General features: G+C 44.3%; 1 protein-coding gene across 7 annotated transcripts in view; it reads left to right on the forward strand.

Annotated features, from left to right (window-relative positions):
• LOC111249806 (uncharacterized) overlaps positions 1-15,221 on the forward strand; it is a 106,461-nt gene that overhangs the window by 73,606 nt on the left and 17,634 nt on the right. For 6 of the 7 annotated variants that reach the window (XM_086988493.1, XM_022804146.2, XM_086988494.1 and 3 more), the window contains 2 exons: positions 937-1,039; positions 12,552-12,620. In XM_086988493.1, the coding sequence (XP_086844619.1) occupies positions 937-1,039; positions 12,552-12,620 (172 nt within the window). The remainder of the gene's footprint in view (positions 1-936; positions 1,040-12,551; positions 12,621-15,221) is intronic. The other variant, XM_022804149.2, reaches the window with a different exon arrangement.

The following is a 15,221-nucleotide window of genomic DNA, read 5'->3' on the forward strand; positions in this document are numbered from 1 at the left end:
AACAGGGCGGGTTGCCACCTTTCTCTTAGCAACCGCTGCTACGCAACACTTCTCCTTGGCTGATTTGGCTGACATTACTACGACGACGACATAGATACACGTACATAGCGGAATTCCAGTCAGCCGACAAGAACGGCAGATTTTTCTTCGTAATGGAAACGGTAGAGACGACAGCGGCGGTAGCAGTGGCGCTATCGACATAAAGCAAACCAGCCAACCAATTGAGCCCAACGCCAAAATCGGCAGGAGGAGCAGCAGCTAACTACAGCTGCACCATCAGCAGCTGGGCGGGTAGCTTTGAATTCTTGTCGCCTCGGAAGCTGGCGTAAACACAGACACAGTAAACTGCGGTCGGAATTCAGCATCGTTTGCCCGTATATATATATGCTTACCATAATGATATTACTCGCGGTGCCGCTGACGTTCGTGGCGAAGATGATGATGCTTGAATGTTTGCTTCATTTGGAGCGGCACGTGATTATTCCTACCATCCTTGTACAGAATAATTATTTGAAGCTTACATTTTTTAGGAAATAAAGCGGGAAACGTTCAGCCATTTCAAGGGAAACTAAAACAGGACGAATACTGTTTCGCAATAGTTGCTGCTGCTGCTGCTGCTGCTGCGTAGCTGGATGGGGGTGACGTTCAATGAACGTGCCCGCAATGGCGGAAAGTTAGCTTCTCACTGTGAACCAAATTTAAATGCTACTACCCCACTGGAACGTTTCTTCTGCACTGCAGAGTTCGTCTTGTCATAGCGTATAAATGAGTGCAATTCGTTCCCGGTTGCAATAAAGCAACAGCTTCTTTTGTGGGAGAAATTACGAATTGAGGACGGCACATTTCTTCGACGATTTGACGAAGAGGAACGGCCGATTCAGAACGCATATCTGGGTCATATTGTAACGCATTAATACCAATTTTGTATGGTTACAGGAAAGCCTCTTTAACGGCTGCCCTTGGGCGAGAGGATGAGGTCGATAAACAGCGTAAACTTGCAGAGATGCTACACCAACTCCACACTCTACGACAGCAGATGGTGAGTGAGTGAGTGACGCGGGCCGGCCGGCCGGCCGGCCGGCCGGCCAGCCTTTGCGTTAACTGATCATGTAGACATTTAGCTTTAGACAGGCCCAACAGTCATACAAAAATGAGTGACCATTTTGGTTCAGTTCGAAAAATAGTGGACAAATGCACAAAATGGGCTAAGTATTTAGCATTCATAATACCGTTACGAAAACAGTAGTTTGACATCAACGCCAATAGCGTCCGTTCTATGCCTGTCAGTTAATAGGCATACTAATTCCACTAAAATTATAATGAGACCTCGTTTATTTGACAATTTCTATCAGGGTGTATGGCGAGCGATTTAATTGTCAATCAAATCACTGCTTTCCATGATTACTTTTTCATTCTGTACGATTTCCGTAGCTTGACTTTTTTTGCCCAGCAAATATGGCTGAGTAATCTAAATTGTGAGACTCCTAAATCGTTGGATTCCATTATGATGGCATAAACTTATTAAGAACGTATCGCAGGTTTGCGTAGATATTCCTTCGGGTAATGCGATGCTTAGGCCTGGCTGTACAAAATAGGCTAAATTAAACAGGCAACTTGAACAAATGGAACAAATATTGTTACGTTTATTTACTTTGCAGGATATTTATTACTCGTTAACTCACTAAAAGGCTATTGCGGTAACTAAACGAAACAAACAAAAGCAGAGTAACGATAATAGAGAGGATATAGATAAACTGCGGGAGCGACTGAACGAAAGTGACTGGGTCGTGCTCAGAGATTCACGTCACTCGCTGATAAAAAACAACGTATAAAACAGTTACAAGGCAGCAGAACGATGCCGATATCTCGTACCCATACATACACACACAGATACATGTTTTCAAAGGAGAACAGATAGAGCGAAAAATGAACATTCGAGTAATCTATGCTCGCAACTCTCTGCGGATTGCCTTGGGCAATCCGAGTTAATATATATAATACAGAATACAATGGTATGCATAATTAGAAGGTACGATTTACACACGGTCCCGCTTGTTTCTCTAGTAATTACATTATTTTTTACTGTTATTTTTGTTTCTTTTTCAACTTTCCTTTCGTTGTGCCGCTAATCTTTTATACGAACGGGACCTGCCATAATTGCCTGGACGCTAGGAATTAGATAAAAGTTTTCCAACTCGCGACTGACTCTCAGCTTCTGTTCACTGTATATTGAACTACCTCGAATTTGAACCGCGAGGTACAACCACGGTGGTCATCCAAAAAGGGCTTGCGACGTAAGTAGGCCCATTTCAGCTTTCCGTTAAAACACGATGAACGCAGGCTTTCGTTACGGAACGTCTGCTCTCGGGTGAGGTACATTATGCTATGTTTCCTTCTTTCTATCTACCTGTCTAATCTATCGATTGTTAACTCTCCAGTTCAGGTCTTGCTGGACTTATCTGGGCTTCTTCTCTAATACACCAATGAAATGGCATGGCAATAATATGCCATAGCAATCATTTTCCAACCTTCAATTATCCATGGCCACGCGTTGACTGTTCCCATAGCAACACACATTTCCTGCCACACCGCCCCCGACGTTGAACACTGACAGCAAGGACCTAGCGGAGAAAAGGTACATAAAGGGTTGTACGAAACCGAACTGCAAACGAACCGAGGTCGTAGATGTAGTGTTTCTAGATAAACAACAGGTGCTAATGGGTGTGATAGTTTAGCTGGGTCTAATAGTCTCCCAAGAACTGCGCATGAGTAAATTATAGGAAGGTAGCCATTGTTCTCAGGCTGTAAGCATGTTCCAGCGTCTGCTGATGCTGAATTACGCCGTGCACGAAAGGATTGTTGACATTAAATGGAAAATGATTAAGAGAGAAATCGTGGTCGTATAATATTGATTTTAGGCGACGTACGTCGCGCTTTCGCGGTCTCTACTACGAAACTATGTTAGGAATATAAATAATAGAAATTTCCTAAAAAGAAGTGTTTTTACAATATTGTTGACTTTCTGTTTCAATTTGACAAACAAGACAAGTTTGGCAGTGTCTATTATCATAGGCGAATATGTACACTATAATAGAAATAGCAAAAAAATAAACAATAGTAGAACATCTCTACGCTGTACTGGGTACGGTGCCAGCGTACGCACCGTTTTCGTCCTCTTCGCCAAACGACGAAAGGTGGTGCTGCTGATTGACAAGGCGTTCGTTCTGTTGGAAGGCGCCAACGATGACGCTTCCAATCTTTAGCAGCGGCAACAACAACAACGACAGCGGAAAGAAGCAGCGGAGACTACGCTTGATCTACCATATCTGCTCGATGCATCTTATATCGTCGTCGATCTGATGGCATTTGTTGCCAAGACGCGTGAGGCGGCGGCCAAGCGTATTCTTTTTCGTCAGGAGAGAGAGGAGTATGCACGAACAATGCAACAGCGCACAACTGCGCTCCTCGGGCGACAAAGTCGCATTCAGTGAGTTGGGGAGAGAAGAGCGACAAGGGACCGCGAGGATCGGAGAACACGAGCTTCATCAGCATCAGTCGTGAGCAAGCCACAATAGTTGTCGAAGACCATCGACTGGCGAATAGAATTGAAAGACAATTCGGTACCTGGGTGACGCTTCTTCTATTATTCTCTCATGTTGCTTTCGTCGTCGCCATCTTTAGTGGCCTATATGACACCGCGTGCAGCTCCATAAACAGCAACGCTACCTATTTCCCTACGAATGCTTAGTAGCAGCGGCTGGCGGCCAGCACCAGCGCTGCCGCTCGCCGAAAACCACAACCACTTTGACGTTTTAAAAGATTTATTAGAAGAGAATGAAACAGGAGAAGATGAAGATGCCGAGCAAATAAGAAGAAAATAGCGACAACGCACTTCGACCGTCTCGTTGAGAATAATCCAGCACGATTTGAAAAAGAAACTGTCATCACCATCGCCGCCGCCGCCGCCGCCGCCGCCGCCGCCGCCGCCGCCAGTACAAGTAACGTCAGATCTGTCGATTAGAGTTGACATTTTTTCACTTTCTTAAATTTGGCACGAACAGCGACGTCAGCAGCGCCACCAGCGGCAATAGGTCGTTCGTCACATCGTAGCATTCGATCATCGTTTACGACGACGCTGGCGCCATCGTCTCGGCTGATTATTCAAATGTAAAAAAATATTAGGCCCTATCTTTTGCCGATAATAAGGGCTGATCTGCCTATGGTTGAGGATTCTATGACAATGAGTCACACATATACCCAATTAAATCAGATGTAGTGGGCGCCCTTTCGTCCTTGGTTCACTTTTGGTCATTTTGCTGTTCCTGCTGTCACTGCTATTGGCCTCAGTCAGCGTCAAAAACCATTTTTAAACAGGCCCTGATTCCGCCCGAGACTCGCTATCAGGGCCTGCAAAGGGCAAAAAGCAGCATCGACTGATCGCACGAGCTCCAGATCGCTTGAGAATAATGTAAGTCCTCATCACCATCGCACATATTAGTACTAGTATGCTAGGTTGACCTAAACGGTTCCGGTTTTACACCTTCAGCCGCCGTTCAAAAACCGTTAACAAGCACGTTGGCACTCAGCCTTAAAGCAAGCCTCGGTTTTTGTCCCTACCGTGAAAATATCCGAGAGACTGAGGCGTTCGATTTTATGAACCACTGAACCACCTCCCAGATTTTGAGATAATTACGCTGCACGGCCTTCCGGCGTCAACGTTATTATCGCTATCAGTATTATCACTACCATGGTGATTTTGATGCCTATTATACGAATATAATAATAATAATAATAAGATGCATATATATTCATCATTCATGGGATGCACAGTTTGGGAGACTATGGTAAAATAAAGAGGAACGAGCAAGTCACACGAGGGCTGAGGAACTGCGTACCTTGGCGGGATATAACGGGATGGACAATCGATGTTACTGAAGCTACTGCGACTGCAGCTGCTGTCTTATTTTCTAAGACGGACACGTTCTTAGCGATATTTAACAATGAAAATGTCGCAAATATTGTGTGCGTTCGTCTTCCCGAGCCCACTAACATCGCGAAGCCAAAAGACAGACGGATACTATATACAGATAAGTGGACAAACGACGAGACAGACAAGTGAATTTCCCAGGAATAACACTACTGAGTATTTACGATTCGCGTCTTCTTTACTCGATCCTAATATGATCTTCCGAGTCCCGTCGTGACCATCATCGGAAATATATCACTTATAAGATTAATGTATCCCTAGACGTCTGTCGATGTTCAAACCTCCGTTCATTGGCTATCAAGTCATCACTCCGTGCATTTTTAGCGTACCCTATCAATAGCCGTGAAGCAAATAATTAAACAGGTGTTATTGACACTCTATAACGATCATAATAATTAAGCACACGTATTTTTTTGTGTTTTTCTTTTACTATCATAATGCACAATACAGGTCCTCAAAATAAGCCCATGCACGTTCCACGTCGACACACTAATACCCCAGTTATAGGGAATGGTATAATCAAAGCGAGGAAAAAATACGTATAAAAAAACTTCAACGACCAACGATCCGAACGTTCGCTCGGCTTACAGGACAGTTTTTTTTTTACTTTAGCAATCATTTTCAAAAAAAATCGATGATACTTATGTAAAAAGAAGGGATGCAAATATTCGATAATTAAAGCATTATTGTTATTAAATTAATTACACTTATATATAAATGTTACCATATAAGCAGGTTAATTGGTTTACGGAGAAGTTAGAACGAGTCTTCGAGTCCGCCTAGAATAATCTGTTCTGACCATAATCATTAATTATTTTGCTATTCTTCTGATAAACTTCTAGATTTGAAAGATTGAATAGTCGATTTCATTGTATAATAGTGCTGCTGCGATTATGATCTTCTGTTGATAGGAAAAAAAAGCTCCTCGAGTCCTAGCCTTTGATATCAGCTGACCGACACTTTGGGTTCCACGTATCTGGATCTGCTGCGTCCTATGGCCCACAACATAGATGCTGACATTTATAGTCTACTATGTAAGCCATCTCTCTTTGAAATTTTAATACTCAATAGCTAGTGTTGGAATATTCATCTTCTTTTATGGCTCAGAGTCCATAACTTTCCGTTATTGGTATAGATAATCTCGATGTATTTCGATACGATCCGACCGGAACGCGCTAAGTTTAGTTGTCCTCCTGTTAAATTAATGCCGGGGGCCAAATGTACATGACCTATTTTTTTATTCAAGTAAATTATAGCTACATAGGCGATCGATTGCTACATATTCTATTAGCGTCCGTATGCCCACCGAGACACAACAGCATACACAGTTCTATGAAGCAAATCATAACCAACGAGATAGCCGAATAGTTACTTTGTCTATATCATAGCCGTCACCATATAGCAAACGTCTTAGGCTAGACGAGTCCGACGTCAACGCAGCGACTGCCCCTCCATTGTCGTCGCCGCTGTCACACAGTGACTGGTGCCTATCGTGTGATATCACAAAGTATGAGCTGGTCAGATGAGCGGCGCGGAGACTAGTGCTGCGAATCGTACCACAGCATGAGAACTACAGAAGATAGGACGAAACCGCACACTCGATCATGCGTCCCTTATCGAGTATTGTCCGTTAAATCAACGAAAAGTCGTTCACATTGTCGTAAAGCTGGGAGAGAACTTGTTGTTCTATGGAAAAAGTCATAACAAGTAAAACATAAGCTAAACATAAAAATACATCATGTAAACTAGGACGTTTAAAATAGCCCACTGATACAGTTGGCTGTCGGACGACATCGACGGATCGGCTCTCCACGTCACCTATAGACGTGTGCTGTCCGGCGAGATGGCAGTGCCGTATTAACAATGGCCTAGGCCAACAAGCATATCAAGTCCAAGCTCTGAGTTTTAGGGGAAACAGATCGCCTCGTACTCATCGATTTTATAACACGATTATCTTTTGTCCTTTGACAATAGATTAGGAAAAAAAATTCAAATCGAAATTGGTCGGTACCGGTGAACCTTGGGGTCGAAAGTGGCATATATAAAAATGCCAAATAGATGCGATTTGAGAGTAATGCTCAGGATATTAATCAGAGATACATCTTTAGGAAAGAACTTGCCACGGAACGCGTCCTCAGGCAGATAAGCGGCATGGAGCCGACAAGTCGCACAATCAGTCAGATAGCGAGGGTATCGGTAGCAAACAGGGTTAGATTGATATTAGTGTGATTTAAACAGAACTCACCAGAAAAACATATCAAGTCGGTATGTATTTTGTATGCGATATACAATACATTTTCACATCATTCTGTGCATGTGCTCGCTGCTTCTCTTCTGTTCTTCCTTTCTTTTTTTTTTCTACTTTGCTCTCATCTGCTCGTTATATTTCCACGTTTCGATTCGTGTTTCAGCAGGGGTGCCTCGATCGGGGTTACTTCTTCTCCGTTATCGAATGAAATGACGGAGCCGCATCGTCTGCTATGTTTCAATTCGCTGGCTTGATCTTACGTTCGTCCTTCTTCATCGATCTTTCCCGCTCACTCGCCGCCCATTTGTTATATAATATTTTTTTCGGTTTAGCAGCGAGATTCTTAAGCGATTTTTCCTTATTCCGGTACCTCTATGGCTGGTTCCCTTCGGATTGGTGACTCAAGTATTTGGAAGTGAAGTAGAAATACGGAACACTGACGCACACACCTACTTATATTCTAAAAACTTGCCCTACGGAAAAGTTGAGCCTTTTACTAGAGATTCATTAACGATGTATTTATAGTTGCTAACTTCTTGTTCCGGATGGAGGCAGCGTTCGATTTGAACATTGAAAGATTGCTCAGCTATAGTATCGAATAGCTTCTAATGCAACGAATACGAACCATGTCGTTCCCTTCTGATAAGCTGTCAGAAATCGGCTGTTTTATTCTTTCCAACAACATAATTGTTCTTTAATTAATATCCATATATTATATAGTTCGGTTATCACGCTACGGCAGAAGCCGATACTCTTCATTGTAGGCATACAGCGGGGCTTTTGCTCGCTTTGTCGCTAGTTACGTGCGCCTAAATATGCATCGTAAGCCTCCGGCCTGTAGGCCTGCGACATTACCGACGGACGATCGACAACATAGCTCTCAGAACAGATAGAACAAAAAGAATAAACTTATAATTTGCGTTGAGAAAGACCAATTTTGAATAGTATAGGAATGAATCAGATGCCAATTACCTATAGAGTGATGCTCAGCAGTCTCTATAGTTAGCTGAGCTGATCAGCCGTTCGATCACATGGGTCTGTCTGAAAAGGTTGATTGTTTCAAAGGGGAAAAATTGTCTTTTCAGCTATCAAGAGGTATAGCAGCACTCTCTTTTCTTCTCTGGCATTCTCTTTGATTGCCCGTGTTTCGGGCCCCAAATGGTATGCAGGGCAAACAGCTTATTCGCCCTGGTTCCGGAAACGTGCGGACTTACTTAAGTTTATTAATGAAAGTCCTAAAGATTGGCTCAGTGCAACAATTTTCCTCGGAACGTCTGATTACGAAACCTTATTAGTATTACAGCCAGCACTGGCATTTCGCATTTTCTTTTAATCGATTCGTTTACTCGTTAATAGGTACGTGGCTACGTGTAAACGAGACCGAATGCAACTAAGACGCGTCGATCACTGTTCAGATGGGCCTAACCATACGTGTTGCCGTTAGCGAACCAGAACAGGCCACAGCGCCAACGGCTGTCACTGGACAAAAATGTTATGTTGCATAATTAACACTATAATAGTCATGGCAAACAGGACTAGTAACAAACAACAAGGCCAATTTCAGCTGGTCTAAACTAGCACGCACTTGAACATCGTACCCGTCACGATTGATCTCATTAACAGCGGCAGTCACAATGAAATAACAAGAGACAAGAGATTGCATCATAAACATGCCTCGTTCGATTGTATGTTATGCTTTTATTTCTGTTGTGCCCACTGCTCGGACGCCGCCGCCGCCGCCGCGGCAGTCGCGTCTCTTTGGCGTTATCTTTGCGATAGCGCACATTAGCGGTTGACCATTCTACTGACAAGCGTCATCCGTGTAAACTTCATCGCTAGGTCTGTTTCTCTCGTTTGTTGTATTTTCAGTTGATTTTATGTCAAGTAGCTACTGCAACGACCATCATTGCCATTTCGATATGTTTGTCTATCTGTCTGTCTGCACTGTTTCCGTTACAGCGGCTCTTTTCTGGTTCCGTATTGTTCGCTGACCAAGAGCAAAAAACACACTCGCGCACCGTCGCGCGGTGCACGTCACGCTATCGTGCCGTAGAAGGAACGTGCACGTACAACGCTGCTGCCACTTACACGATGTTGCTTGGAGGCCGCGTCAGCATCAGTTGCTATTGGCTGGCTACAATGCTGGCAAGTGGCATTGAAGCCGAACATCTCACGTCGCTTGAAAAATAGGGTCCGTTCAGCCAGCCGCGTTCTTTCTTTAAAAGCACGAGTTCGCTTCCGATCTTGTCTTATTACATATCGTTACTATTGCTATTATTAAGGCTATTGCCGTTATCGCTGCAAGGATAGACAGCTTGTAGCATTGGCACGCAGCGGCGTCACGCACTATACGATAACGTGGCAGTGCCCCATTGAATTCGCTGTATAAAAATGCATGTTCGTATAGAGAAATTGTATGGATTCGATTATTGTTGTTGTTAATCTTGTTTCCTTTATCGCACGACTCATTGTCACTATTGCTACCGCTTACGACTAACATAACGGCGACTGATAGAAGCAACATCTTTCCTCTCGCTGAAGTGACTCACAAGCGACAGTTGGATATTTACCCGTAATGCAGCCCTCTGATAGCTAGACATCCTCGCTAAGAACATTTGCAGGAAAAAAAATAGCGGGAGAGGTGCAGCCGCTGTATCTAAATTGTATTCCGTGGTAATCTGCGCGCTCTTTCAACATTTATGCGCGAATTTTATGTTTCCAAAGCATTGCTTCCCTTTTGGCGGATCTGTGTATTGCAAGCATGCTATCCTATGGCAGTACCATCCCTTACACCCCTATGCGCTTCCCAGTATTCTCTTATTATAACATCAGTAGTAATAAACTACAAAATAGCGCAGAGATTGATTTTCACTCGTCGCTATCAATCCCGATCAGTTGTGGTCGGGTCTTTTTTTTCTCTGCATTGTGGATTGAAACAAAGAGCGGATTGAACGTTTCGGTCGTCACCGTGGCCATCGTCGGCGTCGCTCGATGTTGCCGCTACCACAGCTGCCGCCGTCATTTGTGTTCACTATTTATCGATGTATACCAGCGAAGTGAAATCGCGAGAGGCAGTGGTAATATTCTGGAAGCCACACCCTCCTCCGATATCTCCGTCGGTACTCACCTTCTGGAAGAAAGGCTTTTTGTTACTCGTGAAGTGGAGCCCTTATCGTGATTATAATCTCAAGTGATAATATTATTGAAATATAGAAAATAAAAATAACGAAGTTGCCAATTATAGCAACTGGAACAGCTGTGCCGGCAGAGTGACAACGTCAAAAAGGTTTCGCCAAGATTAACATTACACATACAAGAGCTCAACAACGCTTGAACATAGACACAGACAAGCACGCAGGCACGTACGCCGATAATACGGTCTAGCAGCTACTGTTTACTATTGTGAACGAACGTTTGTCTGTCGGAATGTATTCTATTCGTGGTACTTTTCTACCGTTGTAAACGTTCCATCCGTTAACTCTATCAGGAGCGTTTTGCTGTACCTATTCAACGTCCGTCTTCCTAGCGGCGCTCACGTCGGCTAACGTATATGCATTCGCTATTGTAACCTGTTCTCCGTGCTGTGAGTAAAAGAACTACGAAGTACGAGCAAACAATGGCCGACTGCTCATCGAGGGCCAATCTTCCTACCGCCTTCGCTTTCTTCTTCTGCTTCTACATGAGGCTCTATTTCACTGTATCGGTGATTAAAGAACTGTCGCTATCGGCACATTGAATGCTTGAATCAAAAGCCTATTCGAGCTATTGTTACGGTAATGGCGCCCGTAACTGCACCAGCCGCCGCTGTGACCACGCCGCTAACTATGCCGCCAACCATATTCTAGAAGTGCAGTCTTTTGCTACCTGACGTCTATTGGATAGCTCAGCGTTTGCACTTATAGACGGTAATGTTAATTTGTATCATTGTACATTTTCTGCAAGGGTTGTTACTTGTCAATCGGGCAGAGAACTGGATAGCCAAATTAAAGTATAGCCACTTTCGATGAATTTTTGCAAATTCATATCTAAGACAAAAGTGTCTAAGGATTTAATTAATACAGCCAGTTGATAAATCATTCAAATTAATTAACTGACCTAACGTCTTTGTCTGGAATACGATAGACACTGGTGAGATCTTTAAAGGAGTCGGTAGCAAGCGGGCTTATTTCTAAAAGCATAGCGTTCGCTCATTTTCTCTTTATGTGCGGTGTGCATTAATCCTTTTATATATTCATATATGTTTATGGGCGTGTACGTTTGTGTGAGAATCTCCCAACAAAAATATGTCACTCTCGTAAATAATGAAGTTACCGCCGCTTGCGGCGGACGCATCTTGGAGTGGGGCTAGACACTCGCGCGGGATTGCCTGACTAGCTTTCTGCGCACTTGAGCTTTGACATTATCCTAACAATCTTTCATTTAGTAGACATGGTCGACCAGTCGGCGCTGTCTTGCAACGACAGACTTTTTTGTTAAAATTGCACATAGCGAATACCGCTTGATTGTAGGGTGGTGAATTTTCAGCACTTGCGTCAAATACTCCAGGACCAAAAGCAGCAGCAGATGCTCGCCTTACTTCTTTCGGTCCACAGCTGTGGCAGTAACGCCAGCGGCTGATTTCTTAGCTGGCCGACAAGTTTTGTCACCTATGGGTATTGCTAGCGATTCGTTAGTTCCCTCTGCGGGGAGCGTTCCTTGCCGTCCCTTATTGCAAATGTTGACTTTGATAGTGCTTCAAGCAGAGTCTTTTACCGTTTCTCGGCTAGTCAGGGAGCATTGGAACCTGGCTCCCTCTTAGCTTGTTTGTTGACGCTCAGAACATTCCTCTTTTCAGGCTTTCGACCGCCTCGGATTTATCGGCCTGGCCAAACGTGAATGCTTGACGAGGCCTGGGGCCAAGGGATGACCTTTGCGGTTTCAACTGGCCCGCAGCCGTCATCGTCGTCTTCCACTTTTTCACCCGCTTCCTGATGACATGATAATCTTAGTAGCCCTTCGGCCGCTACTAGGGCCGTTGCCTCGCCTTCTCGAGGGACTCGACTTCATTTCCTTGTTGCTGTCACGTGGTGACGGCGGAAAGATGTCTCTTGAGTCGTGCTGACAACATTCAGCATTGGCGTTCACCGAGTGGCGAGCTTGCCGGTTTCTTTTTTCAAGCTGCTGACCACAACTGACATGTAGATGATTGCTTATATGTGCAAATGTGCGTCTCTGCGCGTATGATTTTTTACGGCAGTGAGATGCCGATGCTATTAGGCGCAGGCCCTTTCGTGAAACCCATAGTTGACTCCTTTTTCTTTCATCGATGAATTTCAGGCGTCCATGGGAGCCCTCGGGGACGATCGGCTTCAGATGCTGCTTCAGCAGCAGGCGCTAGCGCTCAGGGTAAGTGTTCCATCTTAAAATAATATGATTATTTTTTAAACTATTTATGATACAATGAGGAAAAGAGTAGTATGCCTCATGATAGTCAACTGTGTGCTGTTAGAGATTTCAGCAGTGTTCCAAGGTTAAATATATCCAAAGAGCACATATCATCTCTCTGCGTCTCTGTCTCTCTCTCTCTCTCTCTCTCTCTCTCTCTCTCTCTCTCTCTCTCTAGGCTGGGAGAGAGGGGGAGAGAGAGAGAAGAGAAAGACTAGAGTGGACTGAACATGTTCTTTTGAAGCTCCGGTATGGGAAAGCAACGTTTCAGCGTGTGTTTTCATTGCTTCGTTCGTTCGGCCCAAGAAGCTTAATCTGCACCCTACAACCGGTTTCACAGTATTGTTATTGTATCATGGCATTTAGCATCAACTTCATTAATAATTTTACGAATGCAGCATTTTGAATCGTGAACTGTTTCTTCTTATAGACTCTGTCCCTTATATAGCCCTAGAGGAAAAATGGATGTGACACTTTCATGCATTAGGATTAGTTAACTTGAGACATGGTTTCAAGCAGACTGACTGTCCATCGCACAGCCTGGCAATCTTCTTTATTTTGTTAAATTCAAGGGTTGTTTGCCTCCAGTTCCCTAATTTAGGTCCATAGACAGATTTGTAACATATCACACCAGAGTACGCAATTGATCGCTGCTGCTGTTCGATCATCATTTTCGAGGATAACAATCCCAACAATACCTCCTTCCTTCAGAAGACACTGTCGACCTAATGTGAGTGAAGCGACACTCATTCCTGGGTTCTCTGACCCCCCAAATATAATAACATTGTTAATTTACGTAGTCATTGAGCTGAAATGACCTTTATCAGAGAAGATGACACTTACAGGTATCACCGTAACGAACGGACCATCTCGGTAGTAAGTAAGTTCGTACGAAAAGCTGTTGCTTTCCGTTTTCGCGAACACACGCTGCTGTGTTTATTGTCTGCTCTTTTGCAACACAGACGAAATCGATCTTTAACTCCATATCCATATATATGGGCTAAGGCTTAAAAATTAAACTATATGCAAGTATAAGTAATACGTAATTGTCGGAGGCAGTTACTATTTGATGGCGTCTGATAAAATAATGACTTCTATGCACACTTGTCGTTATTTTTGGGGAACCTGAAGCCTATTTAATTGTTGATTGGTTTAGCCTATCGAGCCACTCAACCTCTCTAGGACGCAGCCAAATGAAAAGAAATTTAACATGTTATCAAGCAGAATTTGGTTTCAGCGCATTGCCTTGCACCGATGTTGTTGCTGTTGTCACCGTTGCGTATTCCATAGGTGGAGCTGTTGGGTCTCTTGTGTGGCGGGTGTTGTTGTTTCGGACACAACCTTTCTGACGACATCTGTGTGTGCATATTTAGGTATCGGGCAGTGTTTATGCCTATACGTGTGCATTTGCCTGATCAGTTCGTCATTTCTGATTTCTTGGCTTTCATCATTTCGTCGTCGCTGTAATGTCAAAGATTTCTGATAGAGAAAACAGGCAGACATACACCGCTCGACCGAGGAAAAATATGAAGGTTAATCAACACCTGTACGTTGGCTTCAATCCATCGATCTATCCAAGAATGCAGCGAACCAGTCTCACACCGCGAGCCGGATACCGTAGTGAACTTTTAAATCTGGAATTGGATTAGATGGGGTGGAGACGACGATGACAACGAGGCGGCAGAAGCAGTAAAAAGCAAAAAAGCGAGCAATCATGGTCACATTTGACTCCTCACAGGCAGGCGGACAGAAACTAGTCGGCAGCCTCGGGATGTTGCGGTGGCGACAGTAAAGCAGCAGCAGCTGCTAGAACAGCCCCGATGTTCGTAGCCGACGCCGTTTATGCTGCGCCGTAAGAAAGCCAGCGTAATTCGCCGTGTTTGATTTGGTCTGCTTTTTTCGTTTACCTTGGCCATCCAAATCCTCGTCGCCATGATCATCATCGACATGTTCTGTTTCTTGTTCCCCTTTCTTCAGTCTCGGCAACAGCCGCTGCTTCTTTTACTACTGTAGCTGTGTAACGTGTCGCTTGCATTTGTCTGAGGCTGGGTCTCAGCATGCCGTAGTGATGACGGCGTTGCAGCGCAGGAGACAGGCAAGAGCAGACGAAGAGCTTTTGCGAGTTCCTCTCCGGCGGCAACAAATGTTTGTTACCAAATCGAGGGGATGGGAGGGGACGAGTTCACCGATCGACTTTGACGACCCAGCAGAACTGGAAACAACGACAAGCACAGCGACAGCACGACCCGATGGCGGCAATAGCGGCAGTGAAGCTGAGGGATCTTTTTGGAGCGGTCGATCGATCGCTCGCTCGCTCGCTCGCTCGCTCGCTCGCTCGCTCGCTCGATCGATCGATGACATATATAGTTGCAAGTTTTTTCGAACTGCACAGCCATCCAATGTCGCTTTAGAATTTCTTGGATTCGACGTGTTCTACCGCGTTAGTACATCACGCACCTTGTTCTTTGACTTAGCCTTATCTATATAGCTACTTTAGACCGACATCACATGCACCGATGAAAATAAAGACATTTTGTTCTCAACGAAGTTACTGTCGTGTCT

Source organism: Varroa destructor, unplaced genomic scaffold (genome assembly GCF_002443255.2).
Source record: "Varroa destructor unplaced genomic scaffold, Vdes_3.0 BEIS01000004.1, whole genome shotgun sequence".
NCBI classification, from domain to species: Eukaryota; Metazoa; Arthropoda; class Arachnida; order Mesostigmata; family Varroidae; genus Varroa; species Varroa destructor.